The following is a 19191-nucleotide window of genomic DNA, read 5'->3' on the forward strand; positions in this document are numbered from 1 at the left end:
CTAGCACAATAAACTAAATGTGATGACACAATCAAAAAATATATATAAATAAATAGTAATTAAATTATAATTATGTGCACAACAATCAATCCCCCTAAAATCCCCACTAGAGGGATCCAAAATACATAAATAAATAAATATGTGCAACATGTGAATTCCCTCTCTTTGGGAACATAAACAGTGCAAATGGTGTTAGGTGTCATCCACACACACAAATAGGTGAAATGACACTAATAGGTGTATACCCTGCAAACATATATTAAATTAAAGTCCAAGAACAGCAACACATATGGTAGTGCTCCAACTTCACTCTCATGCAAATGGTGATGTGTGGGTGATCAGTAGGTGATAATCCTTCAGTGGCTAAAATGCCCCCTCACCTCCTTACATAGACCCCAAAGGGTCAGCTCGCTTTGGGGATCAACCGATCCTACAAGGACAGACTCCTCCCAGGCTTCCCCTCAGTGATGATATACGTCTCAAGCCTCCTCCCATAGTTCCCTATTGCTTCCAGGGGCAATTTCTCAATATCAGCAGAAGATATTGACACCTTTAATCTAGATCCTAGGACCCCTATAAGAATAAAAACATATGCTCAAGGAGCATCTGATTCACTTGTCCTTTAAAGAAATATGTGTGTTTGGGCCTGCTCTTGAGACTTTAATTCCTAATGCCACTTGTGGATTGAATATACACCTGCAGGTGATCTGTGGATGTGGTGGAGGGACCCCCAACTTTACTCTACTACTGTAGTGGTACTTTATAGGTGACCACAGTCTGTCACTCAAGCTGCAGATTTCCAATTTGTAGGTCCTCTATCCCCTCTGCTCAGCTGTCTGCATGAAGGTGCCCCCCCAACTTTTGAAAGTGTGTGTTTGTGTGTGTGTGTGTGGGGGGGTCTTTGTTCATCCTGCTTTGGTAGTTTACCTCCTTGCAGTTTGGATGCTCAGACTCTGGACCATTTGGAAACTTGGGCACTGCTCGAGGGCCCGGGGTCAGTAGGGGGCCCCATGAGATGCCCCTGGTACCTTTTTCATAGGCTTTTTTGAGTTTGGGCAAGGACACAGGGGCCCCATGATCCCCTATTGCCTGGGGGCCCCATGAGTTGTCAGTCCGCCCCTGCTCTGTACCTGTTCCTCCACATAAATCTGAATAGTCAGTGAGTGAAGATGTAAGCAGCCAACATTTTGGTTGGTTTTAGTTATGTTAGTGTTAGTAAGTTAGGTGGACAATGGTAGTATCTGCATGTGGAAAATACGTACAGCATTAATATTTCTCAATTAATAAGTGTACAATATTGATTTAAAACAAAGGTGAGGTTGTCATTAATGGTATACCTCTTGTTGCCATGGCAACCAATTAGGACCTAATAAACAAGACCACATCTTCTAAGATTTTTTTTTTGACAATAATAAGCACTGATACAACTTAAAAATTAGATTAACACTCACCAACTGTCAAATGCACAGTTTTGGTCTGAGAAAGCTGCCCATTGTAGAAATAAAGGTCAAATATGTGTTCCATTTTCCAGTCACATAAGAGAGATGCATTTGTCCCAAACAGGACACTGTATGTTCCATTTATATTACACAGCCAAATAGGATATTTTGGAGTCTTCAGCATGCTTCCCACCTGAAAGTAAATGATAGAAAAAGGCCACTGTGACTTGGCACCATGTTCTTGTTGCACAACGTAATTAAATACAAAATTCAGCCCTCATATACTGTACTCCATCTAAAACAGTGATGTGTTTGCTTAAATCAGCTGTCCATTTTCCCTTTTATACACTCTACCAACCTCAATTTGCACAATTTAATATGAGGGAACATGTAATTTATAAACTACTCAATTTGGCTGCCATATTCTCCTAGGTCTTTCTATCATGTCTTGATCTCTGCCTCATGTAAAGCTATTAACAGCCTAGCAGGCCTGTTGTAGTTTGTATAAGCTGTAAGTGCCCAATGCTACTATTGTTTTCAAACTAAATAAAAAAAAAAGAAGCTAACTTGTGTAAAGTGTATCTAAGCCAGAGGTCTCCAAACTTTTTAAACAAAGGGACAGTTTACGGTCTTTTAGACTCTCTGGTGGCTGGAATTTGGCTAGTGTGCTAGAAAATGCTTTGGCATCAATGGGAGTATACAATGCTTCATGATTGGCATTAGTGGGAGGAATAGTGCCAATTGTTGATATCAGGGGAAGGAATAGTACCCTAACATTGGTGTCAGTGGGTGGAATGGTGCTCCATTGTTGGTGTCAGTCTCAGGAATAGTCCCTTTATTAGGTGGCGGCATAGTACCAATTGTTTGGATCAGGGGAAGGAATCGAGTGATTTTCTTTCCTGCAACGCGTGGTTGCAGAAATAAAAATTGCATCACCTATGGCCTGCCTAACAGTGTGCACCCAGCTTTAAGGTGGCAATTCACGAAATTGGTGAAGGTATAGATAAGTAATTGAAGACTGTTTAAGCACATTTTGAACTAGGCACGTTATTTTGTGGGACACGATTTTGGAAGATGGCCTTTTTCAGCCAGGGTGCCATTTGTGTCCTTTGGGGGTACCTTGGTGAAATGCCTACAAATTGCCCCAAATTGCTCAGAATATATTAAAAATCAGTGGCTAGATCAAGCTTGCTTTATTTAGTTAAACAAAGCCACAGTTTTTTGTTGTTGTGCAGCAACAAAACCTTGGGCACCATGCAACCAGCTGTTGATGTACTAACAACTGATGACATTGGTCGATAAGGAGGATGTCAGCCACCTGCACAACACCTTGTTTTCCCCTGCTGCTACCCCTCTCCACCAGCACTAGGGTAACATTAGCTGAGTCAGAAAGAGAACCCTGGAAAGGGCCAGTATACACAGTATTTTGTATACTGACACCTGTATTTGCTTTGTAAGAATAAAGCATCTCTAATGTTGGGTGTTTTAAGTGTATGGATGCTGCTGCAACAAAAAAACTATTAATTGAATTAGTTAATTATTTTACATTTACATTACAGCTGCAATGACACTACCCATCTATGGTTTGCCTTTTATGCGCACCCCCTTCTATGACTCCCTTCAGAGCTTTTTTTCCACTGGGGAGCTTCCACTCTGCATGTCGCTATCTTGAATTTCTTTGATAGCCCTATTACTATTTAGGTGTTCTCTCATCACTCTACTCCTGAGGAAGTAATAACACGAAACATGTTGAGTGAAACCGGATTTACCAAGTGACCAGCTTCCATGCTTGTTTGTTCTATGCACACTGATTTTTAGATATAATTGTTATGAAAATGTTTGTACTCTGGCCCTTGGTATAGCCTCTTTAGGGGAGAAATTAACCTTGATATTTGGGATTATTTTAACCATGCATTAAAGATTTTATTTATTTATATGCATCAATAAAAGAAGATGGGTTTAATATTGCTTTTTTTATTGCTTGTCTGATTCACTGAGGGGTCACACCTTAAAAGCCTTGATTTTTCATATAGAATATTTATTCTCATGATATGACTTGTTAATCTCCAGTCTCCAGTATGACTTTTTTTTCCTTAACTTGGAAATATTTTTCTTTATCTAATCAAATTGTAATTGTTCAGGTATGCTCATATGACCATAATATGGCTGAACCCATGTTCCTTAATAAAAAAATGTCAAGGCAATATTGTGAAGAACAAAATGATTAGAGATGAGCGAATCGAAGTATCCGAAGTGGAATTCGAGTCGAATATTGGAAAAATTTCGATTCGTGCCGAATCCGAAAAACAGCCTAATTCGGACGCGCGAATCGAAATTTTTCCGAAAATGGCGGCTGACATGTGCGGCGACGGAGCGGGGATGTCGGGGAAGGCGCGCAGACAAGGCGCGCTGCCTCATAATGCATTCCTCAACGACATGTGATCGCATCAGCCAATCAGCAGCCAGCCAGCCAGCACTGTGTAATGGTCGAGGTATATATAGCGGCCATTTTGGAAATCTTAATTTGCCTGCAGTCATTGAACAGAGGCAGACCGCTCTGTACTAGGGACAGGGACAGAGTTAGGGCCACAGAAACGAAAATTGGGGACAGAGAGAAGTTACTTAGGGACAGAGAACCATTACTCAGGGACACAGACTTGTTAATGAGGGCCACAGAATCGTTATTTAGGGACAAAGAAACGCTAGTTAGGGCCACAGAATTCATACTCAGGGACAGACAGAATTTTCACTCAGTGCCAGAGAATTGTTACTTAGGGCCACAGAAACGTTATTAGGGCCACAGAATTTTTACTCAGGGACAGACAGAATTGTTACTGAGTGCCAGAGAATTGTTACTCAGGGACAGACAGAATTGTTACTGAGTGCCAGAGAATTCTTACTCAGGGCCACAGAATTCATACTCAGGGACAGACAGAATTGTTACTCAGGGACAGACAGAATTGTTACTGAGTGCCAGAGAATTGTTACTCAGGGACAGACAGAATTGTTACTGAGTGCCAGAGAATTGTTACTCAGGGACAGACAGAATTGTTACTGAGTGCCAGAGAATTGTTACTCAGGGACAGACAGAATTGTTACTGAGTGCCAGAGAATTGTTACTCGCACAGACACAAAATTGTTACTTGCACAGACACAGAATTGTTACTCGCACAGACAGAATTGTTACTCAGGGCCACAGAATTCATACTCAGGGACAGACAGAATTGTTACTGAGTGCCAGAGAATTGTTACTCAGGGACAGACAGAATTGTTACTGAGTGCCAGAGAATTGTTACTCAGGGACAGACAGAATTGTTACTGAGTGCCAGAGAATTGTTACTCAGGGACAGACAGAATTGTTACTGAGTGCCAGAGAATTGTTACTCGCACAGACACAAAATTGTTACTTGCACAGACACAGAATTGTTACTCGCACAGACACAGAATTGTTACTCAGGGCCACAGAATTCATACTCAGGGACAGACAGAATTGTTACTGAGTGCCAGAGAATTGTTACTCAGGGACAGACAGAATTGTTACTGAGTGCCAGAGAATTGTTACTCAGGGACAGACAGAATTGTTACTGAGTGCCAGAGAATTGTTACTCGCACAGACACAAAATTGTTACTTGCACAGACACAGAATTGTTACTCGCACAGACACAGAATTGTTACTCAGGGCCACAGAATTCATACTCAGGGACAGACAGAATTGTTACTGAGTGCCAGAGAATTGTTACTCAGGGACAGACAGAATTGTTACTGAGTGCCAGAGAATTGTTACTCAGGGACAGACAGAATTGTTACTGAGTGCCAGAGAATTGTTACTCGCACAGACACAAAATTGTTACTTGCACAGACACAGAATTGTTACTCGCACAGACACAGAATTGTTACTGAGTGCCAGAGAATTGTTACTCAGGGACAGACAGAATTGTTACTGAGTGCCAGAGAATTGTTACTCAGGGACAGACAGAATTGTTACTGAGTGCCAGAGAATTGTTACTCGCACAGACACAAAATTGTTACTTGCACAGACACAGAATTGTTACTCGCACAGACACAGAATTGTTACTCAGGGCCACAGAATTCATACTCAGGGACAGACAGAATTGTTACTGAGTGCCAGAGAATTGTTACTCAGGGACAGACAGAATTGTTACTGAGTGCCAGAGAATTGTTACTCAGGGACAGACAGAATTGTTACTGAGTGCCAGAGAATTGTTACTCGCACAGACACAAAATTGTTACTTGCACAGACACAGAATTGTTACTCGCACAGACACAGAATTGTTACTCAGGGCCACAGAATTCATACTCAGGGACAGACAGAATTGTTACTGAGTGCCAGAGAATTGTTACTTAGGGACAGACAGAATTGTTACTGAGTGCCAGAGAATTGTTACTCAGGGACAGACAGAATTGTTACTGAGTGCCAGAGAATTGTTACTCGCACAGACACAAAATTGTTACTTGCACAGACACAGAATTGTTACTCGCACAGACACAGAATTGTTACTCAGGGCCACAGAATTCATACTCAGGGACAGACAGAATTGTTACTGAGTGCCAGAGAATTGTTACTCAGGGACAGACAGAATTGTTACTGAGTGCCAGAGAATTGTTACTCAGGGACAGACAGAATTGTTACTGAGTGCCAGAGAATTGTTACTCGCACAGACACAAAATTGTTACTTGCACAGACACAGAATTGTTACTCGCACAGACACAGAATTGTTACTCAGGGCCACAGAATTCATACTCAGGGACAGACAGAATTGTTACTGAGTGCCAGAGAATTGTTACTCAGGGACAGACAGAATTGTTACTGAGTGCCAGAGAATTGTTACTCAGGGACAGACAGAATTGTTACTGAGTGCCAGAGAATTGTTACTCAGGGACAGACAGAATTGTTACTGAGTGCCAGAGAATTGTTACTCAGGGACAGACAGAATTGTTACTGAGTGCCAGAGAATTGTTACTCGCACAGACACAAAATTGTTACTTGCACAGACACAGAATTGTTACTCGCACAGACACAGAATTGTTACTCAGGGCCACAGAATTCATACTCAGGGACAGACAGAATTGTTACTGAGTGCCAGAGAATTGTTACTCAGGGACAGACAGAATTGTTACTGAGTGCCAGAGAATTGTTACTCGCACAGACACAAAATTGTTACTTGCACAGACACAGAATTGTTACTCGCACAGACACAGAATTGTTACTCAGGGCCACAGAATTCATACTCAGGGACAGACAGAATTGTTACTGAGTGCCAGAGAATTGTTACTCAGGGACAGACAGAATTGTTACTGAGTGCCAGAGAATTGTTACTCAGGGACAGACAGAATTGTTACTGAGTGCCAGAGAATTGTTACTCGCACAGACACAAAATTGTTACTTGCACAGACACAGAATTGTTACTCGCACAGACACAGAATTGTTACTCGCACAGACACAGAATTGTTACTCAGGGCCACAGAATTCATACTCAGGGACAGACAGAATTGTTACTGAGTGCCAGAGAATTGTTACTCAGGGACACCTAATCGTTGAATTAAATAGTATGTCAGACAACATGCAGAGGAGTGGCAGAGGAGGCAATGTTTTAGGAGCGAGCAGACGTGGCAGCAGAGGAAGGGGTCGAGGCAGCAGTATTCGCAGCCAGAGGCCAGTGCTCCCAGTGTCATCCAGCGGTCGTGTCTCCACCGACAACCCTGCCGTCATTGATTGGTTGGCTCGGTCGTCTTCCTCTTCCCAGGTCACCTCTGACACCTACAGCCAACGGTCGGTGGGTACGTCAGACACAACCGTTAGTTGGCATGGCCCGGGAGCAAGCCCACTGAAATCACGTGTCCTCTACCTGCCCCTGTCCTTTGCTGTTCCCTCACCAAGCGAAGTATCGCATGCTGTGGGCTCAGCCCCACTGTACAGTGAGGAAGAGCTAACAGAGGGCGGTCAGGAACGGGGGGAGACATCGGCCTTTTCAGCAGCCAAGCGAACAAGTACTGGCGAGGAGAGTGGCTCGGTAGCCGGTCTAGAGACAGGTCTGTCTCCTGACCCAGACGCAGCCGAGGGGGCTAGTAGTGAGGAAGAGACCCTACTTGATGATGAGGAGGTTGATCGCACTTGGCAGCCTCGTCGTCATCAGGCAATTTCTTCCGCATCATCAGGAGAAGAGGGTGGCAGCTTGGCAGCGAGCAAAACAGTCGGTGGGTTGCCCAGGAGACAGCAGCAGGGTCGCATCAGTGTCAGTGGAGCCAAACGTCCACGGAGTAGAGCACCAGCTCCACTGCAGCCTACCACCACGGCCAGTAGTGGTGCCGGTGCGCACGGAGGAAGTAGCAGTCAGCCAGTGAAGAGTAGCGGGGGCAAAGTTTCCTACTCGGTGGTGTGGCAATTTTTCCTCAAGCCGCCCGAGGAAGTAAACGTAGCCGTATGTCGACTATGTGGCCAGAAATGCAAGCGTGGCCAGGGGGCCCATGTTGGGACTACAGCGTTGCGTCAGCATATGCAGCGTCACCATTCGGTGGCCTGGGAAAACCGTGATAAACATACGGCGGTTCTGCCTGCCCCAGCCCCCGCTCCATCACCCGCTCCGTTACTTGCTCCGTCACCCGACGTCGTCAATCGCCCTCTATCAGCCAGTCAAGGCTCCAACACCTCTGCTGAGGGGAGTTGTCGCTCGTTGGCATCTTCCGCTCGTTCAGATGCTCCTTCTCCTGCTACTCCTCTTCTCGGATTCCGTCAACAGTCTTTCTTGGAATCCGTATCCAAGAGACAACAGTTTGCGAGCACGCACCCGACGGTGCAAAAGCTGAACGTCCTCCTGTCCAAGTTGCTGGTGCTGCAGTCCCTCCCTTTCCAACTGGTGGACTCAGCACCTTTCCGAGAAATGATGGCTTGTGCCGCGCCGCGGTGGAGAGTGCCAAGCCGTCATTTCTTTGCCCAAAAGGCAGTGCCAGCCCTGCATTCACATGTAGAAGAGATGGTGGGCCAGTCTTTGAGCATGTCGGTCTCTGCCAAAGTGCACGGCAGCGCCGACGTGTGGAGCTGTAACTACGGTCAGGGACAGTACATGTCATTTACGGCCCACTGGGTGAACGTGGTGCCGGCACAGCCGCACCAGCAACTTGGACAGGTCACGACGCTTTTGCCTCCACGTTTGCACGTCCTTGGTCCAGCAAGCATGTCCGCCTCTACCACCTCTTTTTCCGCCGTGTCCTCAGCCGCCACCCCCGTGCCAAGTCCCATTACCCGACCGGCATATCACATGTGCAGGGCGCAACGGTGTCACGCTGTGCTGCACCTGGTATGCCTTGGCGAACGTAGTCACACAGGGGAGGAACTGCTGAGTGTAATGAACAGAGAAATCGACAGATGGCTGTCTCCGCGCAAACTAAAAATCGGAACCATGTTGACTGACAACGGAAAGAACATGGTGTCTGCTCTGCGTCAAGGAAGGTTGTGCCATGCGCCATGCATGGCTCACGTGTTCAATCTGGTTGTCAAGCGGTTCCTAAAATCCACCATCCCACTGCAAGACATCCTTAAAATGTCACGTAAACTGTGCATGCATTTCAGCCATTCCTACACCGCAAAGAACACCCTCATTGAGCTGCAGCGGCAGAACGGAATTCCACAGCATCGCCTGATCTGCGACGTTGCAACAAGGTGGAATTCAACCCTACACATGTTAGACCGCCTTTACGAGCAGCGAAAGGCCATCACCGATTTCCTGATGTTACAAGCGGATAAAGGTACTCCCCTGTGTAACTTAGATGTCAGCCATTGGCAGCTCATGCGTGACACCTGCCGCTTGCTCAGGCCCTTTGAGGAGGCCACGCTATTCGTGAGTCGGCAGGACTATGGGATGAACGACGTCATTCCTCTGTTGCACGTCCTGGAACAAATGCTGTTAACAATGGCTGGTCAGGGTGCGGTAGACGTGGCGCACAGATCTCAACGCCACATGACCCCTGTGGGGGCAGGACAGGAAGAAGAGGAGGAGGTAGAGGAGGACATTTGTGCTCAGGAATTATTGAGTGAAATGGGTGGTTTTTCCACTCAGCGGACAGGAGTGGAGGAGCAGGAGCATCTGGTAGAGGAAGAGGAGGAGGAGACAGAGGACCCAGACGCACCGTGGCAGTATGCTGTGGAGATGGAGGCAGGGAGTCCCTCGCATTCCTTGGCACAAATGGCCCATAGCATGCTCGGTTGCTTGCGTAGCGACAGCCGAATAATAACCATCAGACAGAGGGATGACTTTTGGCTGTCCACCTTGTTGGACCCTCGCTACCGGTCCAAAATGGTGGCCTTTTTCACACCTGCTGAGAGGGAGGCCAAAATTACGTACTATAAAAACCACCTATGTAGTCAGTTGGTCTCTGCCTTTGTGCGCCAACGTCCATCCTCAGACACTGTGGGCCCTGTGCGCTCGCGTTCCGCTGGCATGGCAGCAGGGGAGGGGTGGGGTGGTAGGAGCAGTGGCAGCTCCACCAGCAGCGGCTGCCTCAGTCTGCAGTCGATGATGAGTAGCTTTCTTCACCAGCGCAGTGAGGAAACTACTAACCAGCCGCAGCAGCAGCAGCAGCATCAGGTGGACCTGGAGCAGGAGCTCAAACAACAGGCTTGGGCCTACTTGGACAGCACCCTGCCAACCGAGGTAGACAATCCCCTTGACTACTGGGCAACGAAACTTGACCTTTGGCCCCAACTAGCTGAATTTGCCCTTGAAAGGCTGTCATGCCCGGCCAGTAGCGTGGCATCGGAGCGCGTGTTTAGTGCGGCAGGAGGTATTGTAACTCCGCGGAGGACACGACTGTCCACCCAAAGTGTGGAGAGACTCACGTTTGTGAAAATGAATCAGGCGTGGATTAGTCTGGATTTCAAACCACCAGTTCCTGACACAACTGACTAAATCCGCCATGAATCATGCCTCAAACATGTGCCACTTTCAGGTCTCCTCACACTGCTGGTGTGTTTAATTTTTTGACATAGGGTGCAGGCAGATTACGGGCCTCACATAGCTGCTGCCAGGCCCCTAATCTGCCATGGGCCCCTATATACCGCCTCCTCATGCTGCTGCCAAGTCCAGAGTCTCTCATGGGTCCCTGTACGGCCTCCCATTGCTGCTGTCTCCATCGCCACACTCTGCTGCCATGTGCCACTTTCAGGTCTCTTCACACTGCTGGTGTGTTTAATTTTTTGACATAGGGTGCAGGCAGATTACGGGCCTCACATAGCTGCTGCCAGGCCCCTAATCTGCCATGGGCCCCTATATACCGCCTCCTCATGCTGCTGCCAAGTCCAGAGTCTCTCATGGGTCCCTGTACGGCCTCCCATTGCTGCTGTCTCCATCGCCACACTCTGCTGCCATGTGCCACTTTCAGGTCTCTTCACACTGCTGGTGTGTTTAATTTTTTGACATAGGGTGCAGGCAGATTACGGGCCTCACATAGCTGCTGCCAGGCCCCTAATCTGCCATGGGCCCCTATATACCGCCTCCTCATGCTGCTGCCAAGTCCAGAGTCTCTCATGGGTCCCTGTACGGCCTCCCATTGCTGCTGTCTCCATCGCCACACTCTGCTGCCATGTGCCACTTTCAGGTCTCTTCACACTGCTGGTGTGTTTAATTTTTTGACATAGGGTGCAGGCAGATTACGGGCCTCACATAGCTGCTGCCAGGCCCCTAATCTGCCATGGGCCCCTATATACCGCCTCCTCATGCTGCTGCCAAGTCCAGAGTCTCTCATGGGTCCCTGTACGGCCTCCCATTGCTGCTGTCTCCATCGCCACACTCTGCTGCCATGTGCCACTTTCAGGTCTCTTCACACTGCTGGTGTGTTTAATTTTTTGACATAGGGTGCAGGCAGATTACGGGCCTCACATAGCTGCTGCCAGGCCCCTAATCTGCCATGGGCCCCTATATACCGCCTCCTCATGCTGCTGCCAAGTCCAGAGTCTCTCATGGGTCCCTGTACGGCCTCCCATTGCTGCTGTCTCCATCGCCACACTCTGCTGCCATGTGCCACTTTCAGGTCTCTTCACACTGCTGGTGTGTTTAATTTTTTGACATAGGGTGCAGGCAGATTACGGGCCTCACATAGCTGCTGCCAGGCCCCTAATCTGCCATGGGCCCCTATATACCGCCTCCTCATGCTGCTGCCAAGTCCAGAGTCTCTCATGGGTCCCTGTACGGCCTCCCATTGCTGCTGTCTCCATCGCCACACTCTGCTGCCATGTGCCACTTTCAGGTCTCTTCACACTGCTGGTGTGTTTAATTTTTTGACATAGGGTGCAGGCAGATTACGGGCCTCACATAGCTGCTGCCAGGCCCCTAATCTGCCATGGGCCCCTATATACCGCCTCCTCATGCTGCTGCCAAGTCCAGAGTCTCTCATGGGTCCCTGTACGGCCTCCCATTGCTGCTGTCTCCATCGCCACACTCTGCTGCCATGTGCCACTTTCAGGTCTCTTCACACTGCTGGTGTGTTTAATTTTTTGACATAGGGTGCAGGCAGATTACGGGCCTCACATAGCTGCTGCCAGGCCCCTAATCTGCCATGGGCCCCTATATACCGCCTCCTCATGCTGCTGCCAAGTCTAGAGTCTCTCATGGGTCCCTGTACGGCCTCCCATTGCTGCTGTCTCCATCGCCACACTCTGCTGCCATGTGCCACTTTCAGGTCTCTTCACACTGCTGGTGTGTTTAATTTTTTGACATAGGGTGCAGGCAGATTACGGGCCTCACATAGCTGCTGCCAGGCCCCTAATCTGCCATGGGCCCCTATATACCGCCTCCTCATGCTGCTGCCAAGTCCAGAGTCTCTCATGGGTCCCTGTACGGCCTCCCATTGCTGCTGTCTCCATCGCCACACTCTGCTGCCATGTGCCACTTTCAGGTCTCTTCACACTGCTGGTGTGTTTAATTTTTTGACATAGGGTGCAGGCAGATTACGGGCCTCACATAGCTGCTGCCAGGCCCCTAATCTGCCATGGGCCCCTATATACCGCCTCCTCATGCTGCTGCCAAGTCCAGAGTCTCTCATGGGTCCCTGTACGGCCTCCCATTGCTGCTGTCTCCATCGCCACACTCTGCTGCCATGTGCCACTTTCAGGTCTCTTCACACTGCTGGTGTGTTTAATTTTTTGACATAGGGTGCAGGCAGATTACGGGCCTCACATAGCTGCTGCCAGGCCCCTAATCTGCCATGGGCCCCTATATACCGCCTCCTCATGCTGCTGCCAAGTCCAGAGTCTCTCATGGGTCCCTGTACGGCCTCCCATTGCTGCTGTCTCCATCGCCACACTCTGCTGCCATGTGCCACTTTCAGGTCTCTTCACACTGCTGGTGTGTTTAATTTTTTGACATAGGGTGCAGGCAGATTACGGGCCTCACATAGCTGCTGCCAGGCCCCTAATCTGCCATGGGCCCCTATATACCGCCTCCTCATGCTGCTGCCAAGTCTAGAGTCTCTCATGGGTCCCTGTACGGCCTCCCATTGCTGCTGTCTCCATCGCCACACTCTGCTGCCATGTGCCACTTTCAGGTCTCTTCACACTGCTGGTGTGTTTAATTTTTTGACATAGGGTGCAGGCAGATTACGGGCCTCACATAGCTGCTGCCAGGCCCCTAATCTGCCATGGGCCCCTATATACCGCCTCCTCATGCTGCTGCCAAGTCTAGAGTCTCTCATGGGTCCCTGTACGGCCTCCCATTGCTGCTGTCTCCATCGCCACACTCTGCTGCCATGTGCCACTTTCAGGTCTCTTCACACTGCTGGTGTGTTTAATTTTTTGACATAGGGTGCAGGCAGATTACGGGCCTCACATAGCTGCTGCCAGGCCCCTAATCTGCCATGGGCCCCTATATACCGCCTCCTCATGCTGCTGCCAAGTCCAGAGTCTCTCATGGGTCCCTGTACGGCCTCCCATTGCTGCTGTCTCCATCGCCACACTCTGCTGCCATGTGCCACTTTCAGGTCTCTTCACACTGCTGGTGTGTTTAATTTTTTGACATAGGGTGCAGGCAGATTACGGGCCTCACATAGCTGCTGCCAGGCCCCTAATCTGCCATGGGCCCCTATATACCGCCTCCTCATGCTGCTGCCAAGTCCAGAGTCTCTCATGGGTCCCTGTACGGCCTCCCATTGCTGCTGTCTCCATCGCCACACTCTGCTGCCATGTGCCACTTTCAGGTCTCTTCACACTGCTGGTGTGTTTAATTTTTTGACATAGGGTGCAGGCAGATTAGGGGCCTCACATAGCTGCTGCCAGGCCCCTAATCTGCCATGGGCCCCTATATACCGCCTCCTCATGCTGCTGCCAAGTCCAGAGTCTCTCATGGGTCCCTGTACGGCCTCCCATTGCTGCTGTCTCCATCGCCACACTCTGCTGCCATGTGCCACTTTCAGGTCTCTTCACACTGCTGGTGTGTTTAATTTTTTGACATAGGGTGCAGGCAGATTACGGGCCTCACATAGCTGCTGCCAGGCCCCTAATCTGCCATGGGCCCCTATATACCGCCTCCTCATGCTGCTGCCAAGTCTAGAGTCTCTCATGGGTCCCTGTACGGCCTCCCATTGCTGCTGTCTCCATCGCCACACTCTGCTGCCATGTGCCACTTTCAGGTCTCTTCACACTGCTGGTGTGTTTAATTTTTTGACATAGGGTGCAGGCAGATTACGGGCCTCACATAGCTGCTGCCAGGCCCCTAATCTGCCATGGGCCCCTATATACCGCCTCCTCATGCTGCTGCCAAGTCCAGAGTCTCTCATGGGTCCCTGTACGGCCTCCCATTGCTGCTGTCTCCATCGCCACACTCTGCTGCCATGTGCCACTTTCAGGTCTCTTCACACTGCTGGTGTGTTTAATTTTTTGACATAGGGTGCAGGCAGATTACGGGCCTCACATAGCTGCTGCCAGGCCCCTAATCTGCCATGGGCCCCTATATACCGCCTCCTCATGCTGCTGCCAAGTCTAGAGTCTCTCATGGGTCCCTGTACGGCCTCCCATTGCTGCTGTCTCCATCGCCACACTCTGCTGCCATGTGCCACTTTCAGGTCTCTTCACACTGCTGGTGTGTTTAATTTTTTGACATAGGGTGCAGGCAGATTACGGGCCTCACATAGCTGCTGCCAGGCCCCTAATCTGCCATGGGCCCCTATATACCGCCTCCTCATGCTGCTGCCAAGTCCAGAGTCTCTCATGGGTCCCTGTACGGCCTCCCATTGCTGCTGTCTCCATCGCCACACTCTGCTGCCATGTGCCACTTTCAGGTCTCTTCACACTGCTGGTGTGTTTAATTTTTTGACATAGGGTGCAGGCAGATTACGGGCCTCACATAGCTGCTGCCAGGCCCCTAATCTGCCATGGGCCCCTATATACCGCCTCCTCATGCTGCTGCCAAGTCTAGAGTCTCTCATGGGTCCCTGTACGGCCTCCCATTGCTGCTGTCTCCATCGCCACACTCTGCTGCCATGTGCCACTTTCAGGTCTCTTCACACTGCTGGTGTGTTTAATTTTTTGACATAGGGTGCAGGCAGATTACGGGCCTCACATAGCTGCTGCCAGGCCCCTAATCTGCCATGGGCCCCTATATACCGCCTCCTCATGCTGCTGCCAAGTCCAGAGTCTCTCATGGGTCCCTGTACGGCCTCCCATTGCTGCTGTCTCCATCGCCACACTCTGCTGCCATGTGCCACTTTCAGGTCTCTTCACACTGCTGGTGTGTTTAATTTTTTGACATAGGGTGCTGGCAGATTACGGGCCTCCCATTGCTGCTGCCAGACATGTAATCTGCCATGGGCCCCCGTACCGACTCCTCATGCTGTGACGTTGCAACAAGGTGTAATTCAACCCTACATATGTTAGACCGCCTTTACGAACAGCTAAAGGCCATCACAGATTTCCTGATGTTAAAAGCGGATAAAGGTACTCCCTGTGTAACTTAGATGTCAGCCATTGTCAGCTCATGTGTGACACCTGCGCTTGCTCAGGCCCTTTGAGGAGGCCACGCTATTCGTGAGTCGGCAGGACTATGGGATGAATGAGGTCAAATCGGCCATGGGCCCCCGTACCGCCTGTTCACGCTGATGCTGGTCCCACAGTGTGACCTGGGTCCCTGTACGGCCTCCCATTGCTTCCACTCTGCCATGTACCTCTTTGAAATCTCCTCACACTCCTGCGGTTGTCCATTTTGTCATAGGTTGCTGGCAGATTAGCGGCCTTCCATAGGTGCCGCCAGGCCCCATATCGACCATGGGCCCCCGTACCTCCTGGTCACGCTGCTGCTGAGCCCACAGTGTGACCTGGGTCCCTGTACGGCCTCCCATTGCTTCCACTCTGCCATGTGCCACTTTGAAATCTCCTCACACTCCTGCGGTTGTCCATTTTGTCATAGGTTGCTGGCAGATTACAGGCCTTCCATAGGTGCCACCAAGCCCCATATCGGCCATGGGCCCCCGTACCGCCTGGTCACGCTGCTGCTGGGCCCACAGTGTGACCTGGGTCCCTGTACCGCCTCCCATTGCTCCCACTCTGCCATGTGCCACTTTCAGGTCTCCTCACGCTCCTGCTGGTTTCCATTTTGTCATAGGTTGCTGTATGGCCTCCCATTGCTGCTGCCTCCACCGCCACACTGTGGCTCCAAACACTGGTTTTGGCCCCGTGACTGGCCAAAGGAGTGAAGTGTGCAGTGATTCTAAGATCGACGGCACTCATCTGCATGTCATACTGACAGACAGTATTATTTCTCTTCCCCAGCAGACTCCAAGGGCATTTAAATTAAAGGTACAGTGTTCTGCACTAATATTAAGTCTCTCTGAAGCCTAGAAACACCCTTTTTTAAGTTAAATTCACAGCGAATTTATTCGACTCGAATCGAATATTGTCCACGAATTCGCCGAATCAGTCGAATCGAATTTTTCATTTCTTCGCTCATCTCTAAAAATGATCACTGAAAATTACACTAAAAGTTACATTTGACCTGATACAAAAATAACATAGTATAGCTTAGGCTGGGTGTCAAACATAGTGATCAGGACTAGTTTTCTAACCAGCTAAGTAGGCGCTGTCTCCCAGTGGGAATATGATTGTCCCCATGGATGTGAGGTCATCAATCAGTCAGGCCAAACACAGATGGATTGGCTAACTGTTCTCTTATGGCCAGCTGAAGAACATCGGAGCCTTCAGGTTAATAGTTGTATATGACAAATGAGGAATAGACATAGTGACCAATCGGTACTGTGAGAAGATGCACTGAATACCCCTTTCCTCTGGCTATGCATGCATTCTGTGTCTGGCAACATGATTGTCCCCATGGATGTGAGGTCATCAGTCAGGCCAAAAACAAATGGATTGGCCAACTGTTCTCTTATGGCCAGCTGAAGAACAGGGGAGCCTACAGGTCAATAGTTGTATATGACCAGGGGCGGACTGACAACTCATGGGGCCCCCGGGCAATAGGGGATCATGGGGCCCCTGTGACCTTGCCCAAACTCAACAAAGCCTATGAAAAAGGTACCAGGGGCATCTCATGGGGCCCCCTACTGACCCCGGGCCCTCGGGCAGTGCACGAGTTTCCAAATGGTCAGTCCGCCCCGTATATGACATATGAGGAATAGACAGTGACCAATCAGTTCTGTGAGAAGATGCACTGAATACCCCTTTCCTCTGGCTATACATGCATTCTGTGTTTGGCAGCTGTACAGTGCAAGCTGGTACAATGCATTATGTTCTGCCTCCAGCAGCGAAAGTTCAGCCTGCAATAGTAAATTCAGCCACTAGATAGAGCTGCTAATAGAAACTAGAGACTGTTTAGAGAGGGTTAAGAGTTAATAAAAAGTACCCATAATTCTGAAAGAAAGGGAAGAGATGCTTCTTGGGAATTCAGAGTCCATCTGGGGGATGGGAAGAGAAGGAGCCAGCTGTCCGAGTACATGTTGAACTGGAACTTGAATCCCCTAACAGGAGCATCGCTGGTGAGAATCACTTATCACCATATATAGCCTAACTATTCAGTTTCTGTACATTCTTACATTGATTGTATGTATTTCTCATTTGCTTTTTCCTAATAGCTTCATCCACCCTGTTTGGTTAATAAAGCTTGAAGATTACATTCAGTCTGGCTTATTGCAGAATAGGAGAGTTTAGCTACATGTTGAGCTACACACAAGGAAACGTGTAGTGAAGACAGAACACATTATATAAAATTAGAAGAGGACAACTTTCTGTTTCTTTCTTGGCTACTATGCTTTACAGATTTGTTCTTAGTACTATTGACATGGATTGTTAGGTACAATCACAAATAATAAACTGGAAACCTTGATAGTACAGCCTGTACTATGCTTCACCTGGGGAAGTTTGTGCTGTTCCATTTCATCCCTGCTCCAGTGTAAGTAGCCTACATCACTGCGTGTTAGGACTCCATGAAGTTCCTGCTCCAGCTTCTGTTCCTCCAGGACTTGGTCCCCATTAAAGACATGAGGGCTTGCTCTCCCTGTTAAAATCAGGTTTAACACAGCCTATAGAAACCAGTTAGTGGGGAAAATTAGCAAAGTTGAATTTATTTCCTAAAGGAAAAAACATTTGTTTTTTCAGTTTGTAAATTTCCAATAGTCATAAGAATCTTCCTATTTTGTTGAATAATGTAAGCAATTGACCAAACCAGGTTTATAAACTTTGTTCTCAGTATTGTGTCACACATGCTGTTCACATAATGCCACATTACACTAGTATTATTTGCTAATTCTTAGGCGTTATTATTATTATGAGTTTTTGTTTGTATATGTAAGTCTGAGGTGTGTAGAGTGCATTTATGATGCATTTGGAAAGATTTAGCAACCTTTAAGCAGCTTTATTGAAGTCCTTAAAGCACCCTTCAGCTGCACCTGGAATTGTTAAACACAGATCTTAAAGGGAGTCTTAGCTATCATTTTAAGAAAGCTGCTGTAGGCTTTTGCAAATTTCAACACTTTTCAAAGTTTGCTGAAGCCTGCTAAGGCTGTCACAACTGGGTGTCCATAGATGCCGGCACCGTGGAAAGATGATGGAGAGAAGGGACGATTCAAGTGAGCACATTGCTGGATCCTGGGACAGGTGAGTGTCTGTTTATTAAAAGTTAAAAGTTGCAGTTTTTGAAGCTGCTGACTTTTAATAAAACACAAAAATGGCTGGAGCTCTGCTTTAATATGCATTTAAGCATGCTGCATTAGGCAGTGCATCTTAAAGTGGTTGTAAAGGCTGAAGGGTTTTTACCTTTGTGAATTCTATGCATGAAGGTAAAAAAACTTTCTGTGTACTGCTCCCTCCTAGTAATTACGTGAGTCCGATCTTGATCAAGCACTGCGCATGGGAGCCTTAGCTCTCCCGGGTCTCTCTCATTGGCTGAGACACAGCAGTGGGAGCCATTGGATCCAACTGCTGTCAATCAGAGCAAGTGATGAGCGAGTGTGTGTGTGTGTGTGTGTGGGTCATTCCTGAGCCAGACTCTGTATGTATTATAAATACACAGAGCAGGCCTCAGGAGTGAGCATGCATGAGTGCCCCCAGAGCATGCAACTTTCTCTGGGGGCATTCAGCAGGGAGGAGGGGACAGGAGCATCGGCGGAGCATCCAAGTAGAAGAGGATTGCAGCTGCTCTGTGCAATACCATTAAGTAAAACAGGTAAGTATGACTTTTTTCTGTTTTTTTATACACTAAAGCCTTTTATACCATTTTAACCCCTTAACAAAGAACACAACCAC

General features: G+C 48.4%; 1 protein-coding gene across 1 annotated transcript in view; it reads right to left on the reverse strand.

The window, feature by feature from the left end:
- The window catches only part of MINDY4B (MINDY family member 4B), an 85364-nt gene that overhangs the window by 11274 nt on the left and 54899 nt on the right, over window positions 1–19191 (reverse strand). The window contains exons 11-12 of the mRNA XM_089672605.1: window positions 17799–17969; window positions 1452–1632 (exon numbers count right to left, since the gene is read on the reverse strand). Of these exons, the coding sequence (XP_089528731.1) occupies window positions 1452–1632; window positions 17799–17969 (352 nt within the window). The remainder of the gene's footprint in view (window positions 1–1451; window positions 1633–17798; window positions 17970–19191) is intronic.

This window comes from Staurois parvus, unplaced genomic scaffold (assembly GCF_062004578.1).
Source record: "Staurois parvus isolate SC_StPar_1 unplaced genomic scaffold, SC_StPar_1.0 ptg000131l, whole genome shotgun sequence".
In the NCBI taxonomy this organism is placed as follows: domain Eukaryota; kingdom Metazoa; phylum Chordata; class Amphibia; order Anura; family Ranidae; genus Staurois; species Staurois parvus.